This window comes from Helicoverpa armigera, chromosome 1 (genome assembly GCF_030705265.1).
Source record: "Helicoverpa armigera isolate CAAS_96S chromosome 1, ASM3070526v1, whole genome shotgun sequence".
Taxonomy (NCBI): Eukaryota; Metazoa; Arthropoda; class Insecta; order Lepidoptera; family Noctuidae; genus Helicoverpa; species Helicoverpa armigera.
Window position 1 is genome coordinate 16,163,123 of NC_087120.1, and position 20,877 is coordinate 16,183,999.

General features: G+C 37.7%; 1 protein-coding gene across 3 annotated transcripts in view; it reads right to left on the bottom strand.

The window, feature by feature from the left end:
* Positions 1 to 774: 774 nt before the first annotated feature.
* Positions 775 to 20,877, bottom strand: part of LOC110372464 (transmembrane protein 198) — a 29,970-nt gene continuing 9,867 nt past the window's right edge. For 2 of the 3 annotated variants that reach the window (XM_064036351.1, XM_064036349.1), the window contains exons 6-8: positions 12,708 to 12,780; positions 7,335 to 7,426; positions 6,172 to 6,480 (exon numbers count right to left, since the gene is read on the bottom strand). In XM_064036351.1, the coding sequence (XP_063892421.1) occupies positions 6,187 to 6,480; positions 7,335 to 7,426; positions 12,708 to 12,780 (459 nt within the window). In that variant the 3' untranslated portion in view covers positions 6,172 to 6,186. Of the gene's footprint in view, positions 3,281 to 3,813; positions 3,995 to 4,512; positions 4,650 to 6,171; positions 6,481 to 7,334; positions 7,427 to 12,707; positions 12,781 to 20,877 lie in introns of those variants that run through there. The other variant, XM_064036352.1, reaches the window with a different exon arrangement.

Sequence of the window (20,877 nt, forward strand, 5' to 3'; positions counted from 1 at the left end):
ATGTGCATGTCTAACTCAGTCTAGTTCGTGCCTCGTTTGATCTACTTTTTATTCGTCAGTTTATATTGGGCAGTGTTCGTTACCAGTAATGTCTCAGCTTCTTATTAATACAGGCGTTGGATGAAACGTCGAGAGGCATTCATGAGTCAGAAACTACCATTAAGACTATAGCGACAGAAAGATTACAGGTATTGTTTATATGTATATGACTGCACAGTGCACAGTTAAGGTATGAGTTTTTCTACTAGAATGAACCGCCAAGGGCGGACGCACATTGAAGGCAAGAAGGTATTTCTTATGTTAATCTTAGGTATCGACGTAAAAGTGACTATTTCGAAGTATGTCTAATACATCTTTTGACCGCTACATAGTATAGTTATAAAACATTGACAACATCGGCCCACTACTACACAAAAGCTGAATGTTCACTCATCTACTACATAATAACATTTACTTATACTGCTTATTTTGTTATGAGACATTTTCATTTTATAATGATTTTGGTGTCATCACAAAATGAGTGTAGCGGTCAAAAGAGTAGTGTGGAAGTTCCTCAATTGTGTTTGAGTTTATTAGTGTAGCGCCCCTATTACAAACCTGGCGACTACATTGTCTCATCCTAGCGCCCTAGTCGCCGAGTTGAATTATTGTGTCGCCAGGCTTGGACCTCAGAGCGCTAAGTATTTGCGATATTTTACAGGGCAATATTAATATTTTTTATATGTACGTTGTATTAAGAGTAGTATGGGATGGGAAGAAAAAAAACAACAAAAATAAATCAAAGAATGTCGATTACAAAATTATATTAGAAAAAAAAACAATAACAGAAATAATAATTTGCATCGATATAAGTGGAATAAATTAGGAGTCTTACAAAATACAAATTAGGAAGTCGATAAATTATGCAATTATTAAAACTAAACAAAGATATTTAGTGTAAACAATCTCAAAATAATGTAGGTTGATAACAATGGAATAGATGTGGAAAAAATATATAATAAAGACTAGAAATTGAGCGTTCAAGTGGACTATGTTTATAGAGAAGGGGACAAAGAATAAAGTCATCTCTTAAACGCGCCACGTATTTCCTAAGCTAATAATATAAACCCTACTTTATGCCTACAATATATACATGTGTCCCTTTCGAACTGGCTGTGACTTTGAGGTCGGAAAACAATGTTTTACATAATTTAGAACAAATAACTAACCCTTTGAAGGTATTTACAAATGTATCAATTTCGCCATAGCTGCCAATTTGCTTATATTTTTTGAAATCACGACTCAAAAACGACGATACAATAAATTCTCGTTGTCCATACAGACGTCGTCAGTTAATTTCGAAAGGAAATGAACATAGTTTTCGAACCCCGTGGTCACGCACAATATTTACTTACAAATCATTACGCCTGTCCTCATTAATTACAAATCTTATACATTTCTCTTCAACACAGTCATTAATCATTACAAAGTTTACGTTTATCTCGACAATTTAATATTAAATACCTGTTTTTAACAATAATACGCGTATATACGACAAAAATAACATTCAAGATAAAAAATAAACTTACGCTTTAAGCCGTGTAACAACTAAAATAAACTTTGGCCAAATAATTAATTAAATTATCACACTGTGCGTAGAATGTACGATATCGACAACTGATCATTTGAGCAGATCTAATGATTGCGCGATCGCTTTGAGCATAACTTGTTCCTGTAATCAATTCTAGAATATTCTGCGTTTACGCTCAAACGATCAAGTTCGTTAAACACAAAAATAAATCTTTAGTTTGATCAAAAAGTATGCTTTGCATTGGCGGTGAGCCGAACAACGAATGAGCAAAACAACTAATAGTACATACAAAGATATTTATAAGAAATTCGATCTCTACTTATACACTTTTAGTTAATAATCAGTAAATCTAAGCTTAACCTACACTCTTCAGAAGAGTTTACCCGTTCATCACATCCAAATCGCATTGTGCTCTACAGTACTCACATAGAAATGTATTAAACACTCAAGAGTCGGACAGATCCATACTCCCGTGGAGACACATATTTTTGGCAAGAAAATATAAAAAGATGTCTGTGAGCCTGGCTGACGTCGTTTGGAAAAAGCATTCATAACGTACTTAGTCATTTCAAATCGCTCACATTTATGATTCTCTCTTAATAAAAGATACACTTTCCCCCAAGAATAATATTATCCAAAACTTTCTAAACAAGCGCATCTTAAGAATTTTTATCAAAGTTGAACGCATTACAAGTCAATGATGATGTAAACTTGATTTTTTTTGAATTTAAAATTAAAATGTACCTATTTTCCTTATATGACACACATTATTTTTGTCAATTAAATATCTCAGATACGCTAATAAACCCCAACTTTCCACGTTATACCACATTACGAATACTTTTCCAAGACCGTGTTTCCATAGGCTCACTTCACATACGACTGGTTATCACAGGGTGATGTGTTTACGACGGCTTCATGTCACAAAGTTACGCATTGTGATGATCAACTATATCATACTGTGATGACTGATATATCATTAAATAGAACAGGGTTCAATAAACTGTTATCATTGTACGGAGATAACTGTTTTGAAGTCCGAGTTATAGATAATGTCATTTACAAATAAATATGTCTGGTGAAACAGAAAAATAAATTCAAGTCTACAATATGAGGAATTAATCAATAAATGCATAATAAATAATTCTAGTCATATAAAAAATTCGTCTAAACTTACGAAGCCGTCGTTATGAGTAGTCAGTACTTTGATACAAAAAAAAAAATCAGAATAGACAAACATAATACAACCATATCGCAAGGAGTTCAAGACCATTCACAATTTTCAGGACAGTTTTAAGATGGCAGTGATTTTTATACGGACTATAAAAACCCGCATTATATCTCTTCAAAATAAACTCTAATAAAATCTTAGTACTAAACTTATGCAAACTTTGGAATGTTCTGTGTTCTTTCAATATAAAATCCACGGTTTTATAACGTTAAAAATCTTTCAAAAATTGACATAAAATACTTAATCCTAACTTATATTTGGCAATAAATAAACTTAGGCCTTGAACCCCGTCTCTAACACACTAAATTCAATTTTAATGATAATACAACAATAAATTCACATTAAATACAAATATACGAGTAATGGTAGACACTACTGTAATATAATATGAGTGGATTTCGCTTACAATAATACTGGGTACACAATTATAATAAACTGAATCAGCCAACCTTGTTACCTGCCTTCGTGCACCTTACATTCTGAAAACAACAAAAAAACACACAATCAATTAATGTTGATTGCAACATTTTATAACTGTGCTCTCTTCTCTTTCTCCCGCAATAGACATGCGAATTGCGAACTCGCCATTCAGCGCATTATTGGAAAATTTTAGATATTGGAGACCTAGATTACCGGCCGTTCTATCTTTAGTAAGTCAACAGATAAAAAGAATACTAGAAACAGATGGAAAGTATGCTCTACCTGTTACTCTCACTAGAGATTGTAAACCGTACCCGGCCGAGCCTGATGTCTTTTTAGGCATCCACTGGGCCCGGTCATTCGAAAACACAGAACAACTAACTGTCAACGATCAACGACAACTGTGGCATGGAAGCCCTTGTTTTTTCAGCGCTGGCAAAAATCATCAAAAGACCCATCCTGCTGTGGGTAAGCAGTGGTGAGGGAGTGTCAGATTCTTACTGACTAAAAACCGCCGTGTTCCGTCATAGACCTTTTGTGTACCAGGGCCGCGGTAACTCTTTCGAACAAGCCAACAGCAGGAGCTAGTTACCTGTCTAGTGCGCGGCGCGGATCTGGTTGAGGTCATCATCGGAGTCGGTGGGGGGCGCGTGCTCGGAGCCCGCCAGCACGGTGAGGTGCGTCGAGTCGCTCTGCAGCGTGCTACACTCGCCGCCGCCGCTGCCGCTCCAGTTGCCGCACTGGGCCTTCTTCTGAAGAGCTTGCACGTATGACTGGAGAAATGGAGGAACATTCGTTAAAAAACCTTTAAACAAAAAAAAACTAAAAACACGCTTTTGATTTTGATTATAGGCCGCCATCTTGGATTTGTAATGACGTTTTTTTGCCAGTCATGTATTGTCATCAGAACTCAGAGCATGTCCAAAATTTCATCCTAATCGAAGACCGGAAAGTGGGTGCGTAAACGGGGCAAACTCGCAATGAGAATGCGTGTTGGTGAACACATAAGTGAGACGTGAGATGTTGGGGTCGGCTTCCAGACAGGTTAGGATGCGGCTGAGTAGTTTTTTACAAGGAGCGACTGCCTATCTGACCTCCATTATTTTGCACCTATCATATGTATATTTATTATTATAAAGGTCGCCGGAAGACGCTGGATGCAGGTCGCTTCCAACAGGTATTTGTGGAGATCAAAGGGGGGAGGCCTATGTTCAGCAGTGGACGTCCTATGGCTGAGATGATGATGATGATGATATGTATTTTTTACAATTCTATATTTCAGTAAGTTTACCTGTGATATAACATCGCCATGCGCAGTCCTCACTTGGTACAGGTACCGGTACTTGCGCTGTTTCATCTCGGCGCGCTGCTCGCGAGTGATCGGCCGCGTCGCTTGCACTTTCAAGTGACGCTTCTGCGCGCTTATGCCTGGGGAACAAGATAAATATACTCTTTATTATGTACACCAATTACAATACAACAAAGTCGGTGATACAATAAGTGTTAAGTTTTAGATGAAGATTCTTTCGTAGTCTTCGTGTGTTGTTATGAAATGAAAATGCTGAAATGCTGATAGTTGTTATAAGAGTATCTGTTATCTATGTCACGTTACTTTGTGTAAATGGGGGGTCATTTCTTGCATATTGCAAGTTCGGTGGCGGCAGGCGGCACGGCGGCGCCACCACGGGCTCTGTGCAGCTGTGGGACACAAGTAATACTCACTCTGCTCATGATAGATGCCGGTAGCAGTGAGAGCACACTGCGCGGTCAGGCCGACGATGGCGGCAGCGGGCCACGCGGCTAGCGTCAGCCACGACAGGTGGCACGGCGGCGCCACCACGGGCTCTGTGCAGCTGTGGGACACAAGTAATACTCACTCTGCTCATGATAGATGCCGGTAGCAGTGAGAGCACACTGCGCGGTCAGGCCGACGATGGCGGCAGCGGGCCACGCGGCTAGCGTCAGCCACGACAGGTGGCACGGCGGCGCCACCACGGGCTCTGTGCAGCTGTGGGACACAAGTAATACTCACTCTGCTCATGATAGATGCCGGTAGCGGTGAGAGCACACTGCGCGGTCAGGCCGACGATGGCGGCAGCGGGCCACGCCGCTAGCGTCAGCCACGACAGGCGGCACGGCGGCGCCACCACGGGCTCTGTGTGAGAGGGGACATGTAATACTCACTCTGCTCATGATAGATGCCGGTGGCAGTGAGAGCACACTGCGCGGTCAGGCCGACGATGGCGGCAGCGGGCCACGCCGCTAGCGTCAGCCACGACAGGCGGCACGGCGGCGCCACCACGGGCTCTGTGTAGCTGAGGGGACATGTAATACTCACTCTGCTCATGATAGATGCCGGTGGCAGTGAGAGCACACTGCGCGGTCAGGCCGACGATGGCGGCAGCGGGCCACGCCGCCAGCGTCAGCCACGACAGGCGGCACGGCGGCGCCACCACGGGCTCTAGTGCCCATAGGTCTGGGACACAAGTAATACTCACTCTGCTCATGATAGATGCCGGTGGCAGTGAGAGCACTGCGCGGTCAGGCCGACGATGGCGGCAGCGGGCCACGCCGCTAGCGTCAGCCACGACAGGCGGCACGGCGGCGCCACCACGGGCTCTGTGTAGCTGAGGGGACATGTAATACTCACTCTGCTCATGATAGATGCCGGTGGCAGTGAGAGCACACTGCGCGGTCAGGCCGACGATGGCGGCAGCGGGCCACGCCGCCAGCGTCAGCCACGACAGGCGGCACGGCGGCGCCACCACGGGCTCTGTAGCTGAGGGGACATGTAATACTCTCTGCTCATGATAGATGCCGGTGGCAGTGTGAGCACACTGCGCGGTCAGGCCGACGATGGCGGCAGCGGGCCACGCCGCCAGCGTCAGCCACGACAGGCGGCACGGCGGCGCCACCACGGGCTCTAGTGCCCATAGGTCTGGGACACAAGTAATACTCACTCTGCTCATGATAGATGCCGGTGGCAGTGAGAGCACACTGCGCGGTCAGGCCGACGATGGCGGCAGCGGGCCACGCCGCTAGCGTCAGCCACGACAGGCGGCACGGCGGCGCCACCACGGGCTCTGTGTAGCTGAGGGGACATGTAATACTCACTCTGCTCATGATAGATGCCGGTAGCAGTGAGAGCACACTGCGCGGTCAGGCCGACGATGGCGGCAGCGGGCCACGCGGCCAGCGTCAGCCACGACAGGCGGCACGGCGGCGCCACTACGGGCTCTAGTTTCGCGCGTTCCCATAGCTGTGGAGACAGAAGTTTTTACTTAGAGTGCGTCTACAGGGTGCATGTAGCTTGCGCATGTTGGGGAACATGCACAGGTTACATGCATTTGAAAAACGTGCGGGTCCAGCGACTCGCGCATGTACCAAAGCAAAATCCCACCCGCGTGCTCTTGTCATTGTCACTTGCGCATGTTAACTTGCTTCAGCTACATGCACCGTGTAGATGAACCTTTAGAGTTCTTAGTATTGAAAGGCCATTCGAAATAAAAGGTTAAAGCCCTCCTTGGTGATTAACAATTTATAAAAAAAAAATTGTAGTTAATTTCAAACCCACGCTCGATGAAAAAACACTCACTAATTTCGCTAATTAAGTAAAATAAGATAGAACTCATTAAGAATTCCCTTTCAATCAAAAATTCATCCATTAGATAATTTCTAACTAGAGTAAGTTAACTAGGCCGTCTGTTACATAACTATTGAATAATTAAGTCCTTCCCAACTTCCTAGAAAAGGCCTGGAAAGCCTTAGAAGTCAATCAATAATAGGCATGTCTATTTTGATCCTGATGTGGGTCAACAGGATATTTATACCGACAACCAAAGGTGAGATAAAGTTATTTTCTAAAATATCTTTGTAACCTTTATCTTCACCTTTGAAGAATGTCATATTTTTTATTTTTTAACTGACCTTCCAGAAAGGAAGAGATTGTCAATTCGTCGCAATCTTTTGTTTTTGTTAATTTTGTTCACGATCCTATTCCTTTATGACCATGAGATCTCTAGAGTTATCTAGAGCTATACATTGTTTTTGGAAGTCTAAAAGCAGGTTATTTTTTTTAGCACAAGCAAAGCCACAAAGTAGGAAGGTACTAACCCACTTAAGCATCATCATTCGCTCGAAGAAGTAGTCAAGTGACGTAGCGATAACAGCGCCCCCATATACACTCGTGCCGAAGATTGTCAGAACTGAAACAGATGGAACAGGCTTTTAATATTCACGAGGTTTAATTAAAGGTAAGTTTTGAAACTATGGTCTTAAGTACGAATGATAACTTATGAGTATGAACATATCATATGTCCATTGGAAAATACTTCACGCACCCCGATAAAGTCTTCCTTAAAATATTGTTTCAAATCGGACCTGCTAGTTCCTGAGATAAGCGCTTTCAAGCAAACAAACTTTTCATCTATTTGACAGTATAGGCTGATTTCAGTTGACATTAGTATATTTGTTTAAAAGGTGTAGCCGCTAAATATAGGTGACATTAAAGCTATTTTAAACTTATAACACTGTTCTTCTGAAATTAACCTTTTCAATACCTAGCAAGGTCTAAACTAAGCTTTAGAACTTTATCAATTAGTATTAGCATATTAGGTATGTATAGTCTCTCTGGAATTAGATAATGTAACCAACTCAAGTACAAATGTATTGGATTTCAGCGCCAATTCTTTCTAACCTAATCGTTTATTTATTGCGTGAAAACTTGTGAGAATGTTTTTCGATCATGTGTATAAAACCTAGCTTTATATTTTTCTTAAATGTAGAGTAAAGTAGTATGATATTAAAGTATTGTAGTAACCTTAATGAAATAATGTTGACTAAAAATGTTTTTAGAACCACCGCTGGAAACCAGCTTTCATGTAAAAAAACATTCAAATCAGTTAACTAATTTAAGAACAACTGTATATACCAAAGACTCACAAAGAAATCAAACTTATTACACCCTTTTTAGCAAAATTTAGGAGCAGCACATTCGAAATTTTCATAATACGCTGCGAAATACCTCTGTATCCAACATTTACCGAAATTACTACTGCACAAAACAAACCAATAGTCAAAGGCATACCTTTAAACAGAATTCATCAACCGCACAGAATTCCTGTGACCATCTCATTACTATTCCGACGAACAAACACTAATTCCAAATAACACTGGTTCACAGAAACCATTCCAAACTATAAACACTGCATTTAACACTAATTTGTGCTAACATAACTTGGCTGTACTTGTAATAGAAATTAAAATGAAAATTCGTTTCCAATAACTACTAGTAACCACAATATTTAGTGTTCACGCAAACTTTGACAGAATCGTATTGAAATTTTGCAAAACTTTTAATTCGTTTTCGAACAAACAAACGGTGCAAAATCAATGGATCTGTAAAGGACCTATATAGGTACTCGAACAACTTTCAATGCAATCTCTAGTTTTTCAATTACTATTCCATAATAAAGTTTTGCAAAGAAAAACTTCAACTTATAATTAGGTACTTATTTCTAGAACTTTATAGAGCGTGATTAATTTTAATCATCATATCTGCCTAGCCTTTTTCAAACTGGAATGTTGTAGACGGCATCCAGCCTAATCGGATGCAGCTGGGTATCAGTGTTTTACAAAAAGCGACAGTTACCCGAGCAACCCAATAGCAATCGGGAAGACTAGCTGTCAGACTTACTGATTTCTACCCGTAACAACTGCTAAAGATGTTCAAATGACAGCCGGGACCTACAGTTTACCGAGCTGTCCGAAACACGGTCTCTGGTATCCAAGATATACTTAGAAAGTACATACAAACTTAGAAAAGTTGATACTGTCCTGACCTGGAAACGAACCCAAACTCATACTTGAGAGGTTGGTTCTTTACCCACTAGGCCCGCACGACAACATGATTGATTTTAATATCAACAATAATACCCACTACATTACGAGGCATCATGGCCAATAAATAAATGAAAATCACTCAAACCGCAGATATTAATTAATTGAGAGCGAGCGGAGCGATAATTACACAGGCTTGCTATGAAGTATTTTTAATAATAAGTTCTGGGAAAATTGGTGTTAATACATACTTTGCGGATATTAACAGCATTTTACAGTATCGAATGTAATTTTTTAGCCGACTTCAAAAAAGGGTTATGTTTTCACTCATAACTCATGATTATTTATATATGTACTGTTATTTACCGCTTACTATCATTAGATGTTAAAAAAAAAACAGCGCCTATGACCCGCCATAGACTTCGAAAAACAAAAGTATAAGTATAAGTTTAAGCGCGGTTGTTACACGCTTTTTATTAGCTTCACCTGTATGTTTGTTTGTAACCGACTTCTTTGGGCGCGATTTTGACCCACTTTAAACGGCCAGATTTCGTTCAAACTTTGTAGATTTATTGAGGACCGATGACAATACACTAATTTGATAAAATTATTCAATTTTTAACCGACTTCCCAAAAAGGAGGAGGTTACACATACACATCGATTACTCCGAGGTTTATAGACCGATTTACGTAATTCTTTTTTTGTTCGACTCGGAATAACTGGCAGCTGGTCCCATAGTCATCAGGTCAGGATCTGATGATGGAAACCCTGAGAAATCGAGGGCAACCTTCAAAAGTTGTAGGCATACATAGGGTAAAAACTTGACACTCAGGTGTACGCCTAAAAGCACTATTCAACTGTGAAGATTTGGAGCTGACCTGATGATGGAGACCAGAGAGGTCGAGGAACTCGACAACTGAATATGTAAACTACCTCGTGTTTGGGCTTAGATTATTCGTATTGACAAGACCTATGCAACAGTGAAGGTTTGGAGCTGACCTGATGATGGAGACCAGAGAAAGTCGAGGGAACTCGACAACTGAATATGTAAACTACCTCGTGTTTGGGCTTAGATTATTCGTATTGACAAGACCTATGCAACAGTGAAGGTTTGGATCTGACCTGATGATGAAGACCAGAGAAAGTCGAGGGAACTCGACAACTGAACATGTAAAATACCTCGTTTGGACTTATATTCTTTGTATTGATGAGAACTTCCCACTTGTATGGATAGTGACAACTATTCGTATCACTGAAAAGCTTTAAATAAATAACCTTTTTACAAAAAAAATAAACCGACTTCCCAAAACACTAAAAAGCAAAAAAAAAAACTAATTTTAGGTGCACCGGCCTAGAAGTCGGTGGCAAAATTAACTTAGTAACATCCATTAGACACCGACTTCTAGGCTTTTCAATTTGCAAAATATGATTTTTGTTAATTTATATAATTTTCATCTATAGTCGATAAGGTAAGAAAATTAATTAAAATTTTCTAGAATTTTTCTCTACAGTCGATAAGGCAGGACTCGATGTTAATTTTTATTTCCAATAATTATCTTTAGCCGTTTTCTCTAATATTGACAAATTTTTGTATACTAAAGAGAATTTTAATTCTACAAAACAAATAATAGTTTTGAAACAAACTAAAAAGTAGAAAATAAATAATAGTTTAAAAAAAACTAAAAAACACGCTTTTTATAGAAAAACGAACTAAAAATTAGAAAATAAATTTTAATGGATTTAAATTAAGAAAACAGTGTTAAAAAAAGCGTGGGGTGCTTTTTAAGATATTATCGAAATGAAAATCACTGTACTCATATCTGCCAATAAAATATTTAGAACTATTGACACCATGCACCCCGCTTTTTTTAAATATTTTTTTTTTGTATTCACACTATTATTAATTTATATTCATTGAAATTTTTAACACTGTTTTCTTAATTTAAATCCATTAAAATTTATTTTCTAATTTTTAGTTCGTTTTTCTATAAAAAGCGTGTTTTTTAGTTTTTTTTAAACTATTATTTATTTTTTATTATAAATGACCAGGAACATAACAAAAACAAGTAAATCATCCTCTCTCTAGGATTACTCTATTGAGCCAGAATACAGTTTTTTGAAAAGATATAATTTAAATTTTCTTGTCATTTATTTATCTTACAACTTATTATTTATATTTTTAAATATTCGATTATAAAATTTCAATATTACTAATAAAAATAATTTCACGGAACTAGTTATTTACCTCACTACCCTTTGTAAAGGTATTATCACGAACCGATGATATCCAAATTAACAATTATATGTAAACCTCAATGCAATGATGAAGGGCTTTTCAGTAATTCCGCAAAATATATTGATAATTGGAAATACCAAATACGCGAATTCCTATTGTCCTCTAAACTGAATGTGAAGTATTATATTACATTTCCACTAATTATAGAAACATAATTAAGTTAATATTCAAAGTATTTGTTACCGCAGACACTACACAAATTATGCGGTCCTATTGGTCCGGTTTGTAAACGCTTTTATTAGGTCGAACAGTAACATCATATCGAAAGCCTTTTTCACAACTATGTTGGGGTCGCCTTCCAGTCTTACCGGACGCATCTGAGTACCCATGTTTTACAAGGAGCGACTGCCTATCTGACCTCCTCAACTCAGTTACCTGGGCAACCCAATGCCCCTAGGTAAGGCTGGTTATCAGATTTTTTATTTATTAGGTCGACCTGTATGCAACTATGTAATGGAATCTAAAGGTTACTTATTTAATCATCTTCCAAGGATCGTAGTGTCATGAAAATTGGTATTTGAATGTAGTTCTGATGACAATACAATAATATGGTACTGTCGAACTGATCTGATGATGTAGCCGAAATATAAATGAACTGGAATTTAATTATTGAATACTCATAGTTTTGTTTGGACATAGGATTTTAACATGCATTTATAATGGTAGTTTTCTAGTGTCCTTTAAACTATTAATTTATTAAGTCTATGCTATCCGTTAGTTCCCTCTGCAAACTACTGAAAGTCAAAAGTAATCTCAGGAAACTCGGACAAGACATTAGTAGATTGAATACAGTATTTACAGAGCAAGTTAACTTATTAGAAGTATACTCCAATATAGAGGTTGGCGGCACCAAATATTAGGAATCTAGTAATTATATTGTGGTCGAGAATATGCTAACATTGGACTTTAAACTATATTAAAACTGTGGTGTAATTATGTCCCTTTCTCTTATCAAGAATCTGTCGCGTTCTCACGCCAAAACGATTTAAATACAATTTGGTACACCGTCCAGAGCCTGAGAAAGGATGTAGACTATTTTCTATAAAGGTGCCGGAAAGTAGTTCCTTCGGGGCAGGGGTAAAACCGCGTATCATAAACACGCATCATATAACTTTGCCGCTCTTACGTTGGTCACAAATGCGCTTACGTAAGTCATCAAACGGTTGTCAAAGCGATAGGCCTATTTAAGAGACAGCAATCCTAGTATCCTTTTTTAGAAAAACATAAGCGACTATCAAAAAACAATTTTACCGTATAACTATCTCTTATTGCCCGCTTACAGACATTACGAATAGGTATAAAATGCAAGCACTATCAGACTGTTATCTGCTAGATAAGATAGCGGCCTTACCTTTCTTCCAATACAAGTTGATGACGGCGAAGAATATGCCTGAACAGAGCAACACGACTACGCACAGCCAGTACTGAAACAAATAGAATAACATATATTTACTTAACTTCATTATAACACTTATTTACTTAAGTCTGCAGTAGCATTTACTTAAACTATTATTGCAAATGTATGCTATGGGCAGGTCTTTATCCAGCAGTGGAACAGTATAGGATCAATACAAAAAAAATACGGTCGAATTGAGAACCTTCTCCTTTTAAAAATCGGTAAAAAAATACATATTGCGAAAAAGTCAGATTTATATGCACGTACGTATGCATCAATCATATTAAAAACGAGTGAACCAATTTTGAAAATTAACTACATCTGATTAAGATATCACACACTAATATTATAGAAGCTACTTCCATATGCAAAAAGCTTGTTTATGAAAATACTGGTCAGTAAAGTTCATCAGATCGAAATATTCGTAGGGTACAATTTATCCGAGAGCGGTAAATAGTTGCCTCTGCACGCGAGTACAAATGCGTGAAAACCGCTGGTTATCTCATAATTCCGGCTTTAATGAACCGTTAATGTATTCGGTACAGCAATGCATCAATTAGTGCACATATTCTGGATCTCATCTTCATTTGACCCGAATAACCGAAGGGAAACTGGTACACGTACCTAATATAACAATGTAACATCATCATCTGCCTAGCCTTTTTGCCAAAATGTTGGGGTCGGCTTCCAGTGTAACTGGACGCAGCTGAGTACCAGTGTTTTACAAGGGGCGACTGCCTATATGTTCTCTTCAACCCAGTTACCCGGGCAACCCAATACCCCTAGGTAAGACTACTCGTTCTAGCTTTTGACTACCTATAACGACTGCCAAAGATATTCAAATGACAGCCGGTACCTACAGTTTAAAGTGCCTTCCGAAACACAACACAAAATAACACATATACATGTGTACAAAACAAGCTATTTTTATCAAACGTTTATTTTCAAATATAGTCATGGAACCTTTGGGATATTTTTAAAGTCAGTCTATGGCATTTAAGATGTTTATAAGTTGAGTGGCGTCGTGACGTCAAACTTAATGTCAGGTTGTGGTCAGTAGCTTTGTTACGGTTCAAAAGACAGTTATAAGAAGAAAATATCAACGCCTGATCAGTATCTACTAATGAATAAAACTGGAGTAAGTTTGAAGGCATTAATCTCTAAAACTGCCAGTCGTATTTGCAACTAAAAGTCGATTTTATAGAACGTCAATTAACCGGGTTCATTGAAAATGTCATCTAGCTTTATATCATCACGGTAGGACTCTTAGGAGCCGAAAACAATATCCTAAACTACATGTGCTCGATGCAACTGAGTACGCCGAGACTAGGGGAAGGGTGAAACCGCAGTTCACACCTAGTACATACATGCTATTATCCTGTATCCGCTCGACATTTCAACGTATCGATCGACCCTTTCCCTTGTTTAATGAATTAAGAGCTCCGAACAACACTAGCATAACGAATGCAGTTACGACGAACTGAATTCAAAAGTGTTGCATAGCAACAACATGTTACCTCAAGTAATTAAGTAATCAAAGTTACAAGTTACATGAAAAAGTAAAAAAAAAGTGTTATACTTCATTCGCTGCGAAAACTAGTACCTAACAGAACTAAAAATAATACAAACGCCAGCAGGTCAACTTACCCAAATCTGTCAAATTTTACCAATCTAACACTAACCTTCTACAATTGTGATAAGGTTGAAAATGTTTTGAAGAAATTTGACAGATTGAGGTGGGTTTGAACAGATTGTTCGTACATTGCCTTTTAGTACATTCGCTTCGAAACAAAGGAGAGCTGGGGCATTGAACAGCACATACGGCTGATAAGCTGATTACTTACATAACCTATTCAGTATTTCCATAATGGACAGGAGTATTAACCATTGAACATCATTTCGAAATGTATTGAGTAAGCCGGCGCACACCACTATAGGCTTAACTATGAATTAATACTTCAATTTCAGAGAGACAAAATGAATGGCAATTCAAATATTAAAATTCACAGGAACTAAATATATATGAAACTACACAGAACTGTTCTGTGTGATAAACAGAACTCTCGAATATTCGAATAAACACACAGAAATATTGTATGATAAAATTCTGACTAACTCCCATTTCCGCTAGCGCAATAAAATCCAATTAATTCACATGAATTTGTTCCATAGAAATGCACTCATAAAACGAATTTCACATATTAAAATTTAGTTTGAAAAACAAACGCTTACTTTCGCATTGGCATCGCAATCATAGAAACAGGAAGCATTATTTTGAGCCCACAATAGTTGTAGGTACACTACGCGCCACAATTACCGGCCCACATGGAACAAAATGGACAGTCACAATATAATGAGTTTTACAAGTTACTAGTCGCCCGTGCTATAAAGTCCACCATTTTGTTTAAAAAAATGTAATAGATGAAGAACCGTTCGACCGATTTTCTGCAAACTTCACATAAACCATCTACTAAATAGTCCGAACAAAGCCTAAACACTTGGTTTGGATAGGTGAGACCATTCTTGAGTTATAAAATTAACCAAAAGTGGCATTAATTTGTATACATATAGATTTTTGACTAACGTACAAACGGAAACATCGGTTTGTAACAATATCCTGACGTCATTGTATGCGTGCCGTCAAATTGTGCATAATTCAATGCTGCTACAATTTCCGTATTCATGAGTTGTGACTGTTTTTTTGGAAAACAATGCACTTCAGTGTCAATTGTTATTGAATACTACTTCAATGAAAGTGTGATTGATTGTCAAGTCATAAAATAGAATCATGTTTCATGTTTTATCTGGCAGCTAATTGTTATTCAAGTTGCACTCGTACGAAGTACCTAATTGGTATAAATTATTTACATAATTACGTTTAGCTTAATTATTTATAGCTTTACTTCTAACTCGGTGCCTAGTGCCTACTTAAAACCAAACGTAGAAACCTTAACAACAATAACAATATCCATAGAGTTCAGACATCATCAAAAGCTAGCCATTACACCACAAACTCGAACCCTAACAGACAAACAGACAGACAGACAGACAGTTATTTTTATTCCGTCTCGACCAGCAACACAAACCGTCGCTCAATTTTCGGATCAGTTACTAAATGACATTAACAGCCCGCCGTTCTGAGGCGTATCATTGAATTGCAAAATTGCATTTGATTGCAGGCCACCGTACGGTGACACACTGCAATCCACGTAATTGCTTTAAAGTCAATCAGGTTAAGAGATTTAGCTGAGCAAGTGACCTAAACGATCTGTTGGGAGTACACGAAGCTATATTTTTTAAATAGACGTAGCTATTTCAGGTTCCCTAGGGAAGTAGGGACTTTAATAATTCTAATAAAATCAGCTTTGATCTCTAGGCAGACGTAAAGATGTAAGTATCAGTTAATGGAAAGCGATTATCGACGGATCGATTATAATAAAAATCTGTCACTAAACCCTTAAAAAATCTCTTTTATAATTTAGTTTTTATACTAGCTCTTCGAGGTTCCAACCGCACTCCGGGGAACTAGTGCTCGCATCTCTATGTACTTTTTCAGGCTTGAAGTAGCCTACGTACCTTTCTCAGGATCTAGAAGATCTGTCTATCTTAACTATCTATGCATCACGACTAAATCGGTTCGATAGTCCTGGTGTGAAAGCTGACAGACACGAGTTACTTAAGTTTTATAACATTTTAAGTAAGGATTAGTACATGCGTACTAAGCCCCATATTTCTCAGAATTAAAATATATCCAAAATCTATTTTCATAACTAAAGCCGATTACTCACTTAGGCCTAGACTGCCAATGCGCATCAGACCGGAGGAGGTTTAAAACAACCAATAGAAATACTCCACTAGACAGACCACTCCGTTCGATGGAATCTAAGCCTTATGCACTAATACACACATCCATTATTGTAGTGGTATTTGCAAATGGATTTACACATACAGGTGGTTAATACCCATTTCAAAATTTAGTATATAAATGTATGTACACAGGGGTAAATACAGGTCAATACACATAGCTTCTGTTTTATCCGACCATGGCTTTACCCTCTAACAGTATGCAGTACTCTAAGTGCACTTAGAGTGTATCTTAGGCTCCTAAGGAATGGGCTTTCAAATGTAACAATATTGACGCTTCCAGAGGTTAAAGCAATGCTATGTACGAGCTAGTTGTATCCTGCGGTTTCACCCGCACTCCAAATAGAACTAAATACCAAATAACCAGGATCTCTGCTTTGTACGCCCGCATATTCAATCGATCCAACCGTTTTACCGTGAAAGCGTAACAAACACGCTTCCCTTTCGCATTTATACATATGTAATTGTAACCACACTAGTTGTTCCCCACTGTATTACACAGTCCCGGGAAAACCGAGGAAAAAGTAGCATATCGAGTGTGTCGTACCTAATCACATTAAATTAAATACGTTAATATACTGGTTATTATATGTCTATTAGCACAAGGCAAAAAATAATACACGTAAAAATAAAAAATAAAAATTTTCTAACAAAGTAAATAGAATAAAAATGTGCGAGAATTAGAACACCATATATAAGAGTCAGTCATTACAAGCAACGGATATTCTCCCTTGAAAACTGACAGCTGTCAACTGGTCAAAACATTCAATACTCCTAACTTTATCTCTGTTTTACGACACACCCGATATATCACTACGCAGACTCTAAACTATCTTTCAAAATTAATATTATGGCATGAAATTGGTAGTTATGGCGTGAAAGCGCAACAGACATACGGAGTTACTTTCGCATTAATAAATTCAGTAAGGATTAAAGCATAGATAACATATAAGTAAAGATGAGTGACAGTTGTTAATAGCAAATCGCAACAGCATTTTATAAATATTGATTATAATGTTTACTTTCGCTTCCATATTCGTGTACGTAGCTAACACGTGCTCGTTAAATAAATCATTAAGTTGATTTCACTATCCTCATCGCTACTTTCACTAGCTAGATTGATAAATCTCTATCAAGTTTATACATTAACTTTATAACATGCCTTCAGGCAAAAATATGTCTATAAAAAAATCTCATCAACAACACAGATAATTTTCCAGTCATAATACTTAAAAAATTCTGGAAAATTCCGTAAGGAAAAATTCAACAACTTGGCCTAATTCGGGGATCGAACCCAAAATATAACCGGTACTAATTAGAATCGTAATCTGATTTCCAAGGACGATATGATTTAACAAAAACAAAGCAAAAACTGTAGTGGAACATTTTTGCAGATATTTTTATTAACATATAATTTGTAGTACGTAATTATTTGTCTAAGATTGCATCCGCAATGTAAACTGGTAATCATTATAAGTATAGGTACAATCACCCACAAAAGTGCTTGAACAGTATCAAAATTACAAAAAACGAACATCCATCTTCGCTAAATAACTATAGTCGGACATCAGACAAGTCTTGTGCCCAAAGACTTCCGGTGTTGACTGTACCAAGAGCTAGCATGTTTATAAAAACAAAAAAATGTTTATATTTTCATTCGCCAAGCATCAAAAACTGTACATGAAATTCGCAATACAATATACAACTTCTGTGTAATAGTGGTATGATCTCACCCTATTTATCAATATTGAAACGTGTGCCATAATATAAATAGAACGGATGTTAAGTTGCCTGTATTCGTAAAAAGAAAATACGTGTATATCCTCATTATTGACAAATATCTACTTAATTTCCTGATTATAATTTATTTACACTCGGTATATTATATTGATCTTTGTTGCAATAGCTATAGAATTTTGGCATTAGCCTATACAAAAATGACAAATTCCAATTATTTGTTATTAATTTGGTTAGTAAAACGAAAGACAGACAGCCTTACTACAAAAACCATTTAAACGTCCGTTGAACACTTCTCAAAAAAATGTCAAATGATGACGTTGAAATAAGGTTCGTTTTGCAGCCACACTTTTTAGACAAGTGTTCAACAGATGTTTATGTGTTTGAAGTAAGGGGGTATAAGTTTGTCTTCTACAACCCAGCGCCAAGAGAATTAAATCAAATATACCACAGAGCTCTGCAAACGAGTAGACCTGGCATGTAAATAGAAAAGGCTAACAACATTACACACGGTACCGAGGTAGATAAACAGACACGTGCAGAGACGAAGCAACGAAGCAATGAGCAAACACTTGTCATTGAATACGTCTGCCATTGCACGGTTGTCAAACATACTCTGTAAACCTAGTTAAAATTGAATTTACTATTTGAAAAAGCATCAAAGAATAAAATTTAATTCATAGAGATAATTTATGTAAGTATGCTCTATTTTAATAGCTCGTAACTTTTGTATCTTAAGACGGATATTCTGTACCTACTAATATGTATTATAAAGACTTTAAAAAATATATTTTTATCAAGGGGAATCTACATTATCCACTGGTGACATATGGCTACATATATCAAGGCACTAGAAGAAGGTCGCAAAAAGGATGAAACCGCACGAAAAAACCAGTCATTTATAAATTATAACGAAGACATGGCCAGATAACTGTTTCTCCAAACCACGAGGTTTGGTGACTATCTATAACATCATAACTCTACATTTGACAGGCTTCAAAACATTTCCCCGAGCAACATTCAGGAACTTCCTAAACGTTTAATTTTTAAACACTATCGAGTAAGTGTCTTGCCTTGAAAGACTTACAAAGACACACTCATGAATATTGTACACTTAAATAGACTGTAAACGGAACCTTTCTAGAAACCTTTGTAAAATCATAACAATTTTAAAATATACTCTGGGAAATATTTGTTTTCTTCTTCGCTGCATTAGGCTTGTATTATTCGAGTTTAACTATTGTTTATCGCACGCAATAGACATACAAATCTCAAAGTGAAAGTCAAATCATTTATTTCATTTAGGCCTTTACAAGCACTTATTAACGTCAAAGATTATGAATAGGTTTGATTCTAGTTGCCCATTCCAAAAGTCGCTTCCTATGGAGAAGAGCCGGCAAGAAACTCCATGGTTACTCTTTTTAAAACAGATCTCTTGGTAATTAACACTTTCATTGTAATAGACAGCTAGCTGTGTTGCTGGGAAGTTTGTTTATCACCGTTTCTTCTTTCCAGCCATAGCCAGCCAACTGTGGTTTTTGATTGTGGTAGCCAATGTATAATTTGACGTGAAAAACTAATAATAAACTAAGCCAATGAAATTAGCATTATTTCAAAAAAATAGTGACTTTATAATACGACGAGTTTTATGACGGTGGTCCCACATTAGAGGTATACATACAAGTTCGCGTAATCACACTCGATACACAATGTACGCTAAATCCGATATTTTTTTCTAATTCCATCGATACCTACTTCCATAATAGTACAACATAATGAGTACAATGACCCCTATTCAGGTTTTAGGGTAAACAAACACCATATACGTATGTAATGTACATAGTATTTGTATATGGCGCGTGGCATATATCGGCTACATTGTTTCACCTAATGTATAATTGTCACTATCTATTGTGTTGGCTTCGAAGGAAAACATACCGTACAATGTAGGGAACAATACGGGTTACTGTAGCATAGGTCTATGATGTATATGTAATTAATTACATTAAGTAATAGTTGCTATATTAATAATATCAGCGAGATCTTGATCAATCTTTACTATTATAATAGGTAAATGTGAATGTAACTCTGTCTGTCTGTCTCGCTTTCACGAAGTATTTGGAATAAAGACTTAGATTTTTTTACCACATTGCGGCGAGCTTTTCCCTAGAGACACCGGTGGAACATTTTACATGTCTTCCTATCTCTAGTGAGAAAAACAACAGATAGCTTATTGAAACCGGCCGCTAATTCGATTCAGCTCTCAGCACCGTCTATAGATTACCATCTTTTCCCTCACCTATGCCTACTAATTGTCGTGATTATCACTCAGAAGCAGTCAGCAGTGACGCCATTACTGACTCATCAGCGTTTCATTTCCAGCGTAAGACTCTATTTTTAGTCTAGATCTCAGGTAGGCAGAAAATCTTTTAAAATACGGGTAAAAAGGAATATTTTTTATTTTGCCCTTTATGTAATAGCGACCCGCTCCGACTTTGCACGGGATAGCAGCATTTCCCCACTA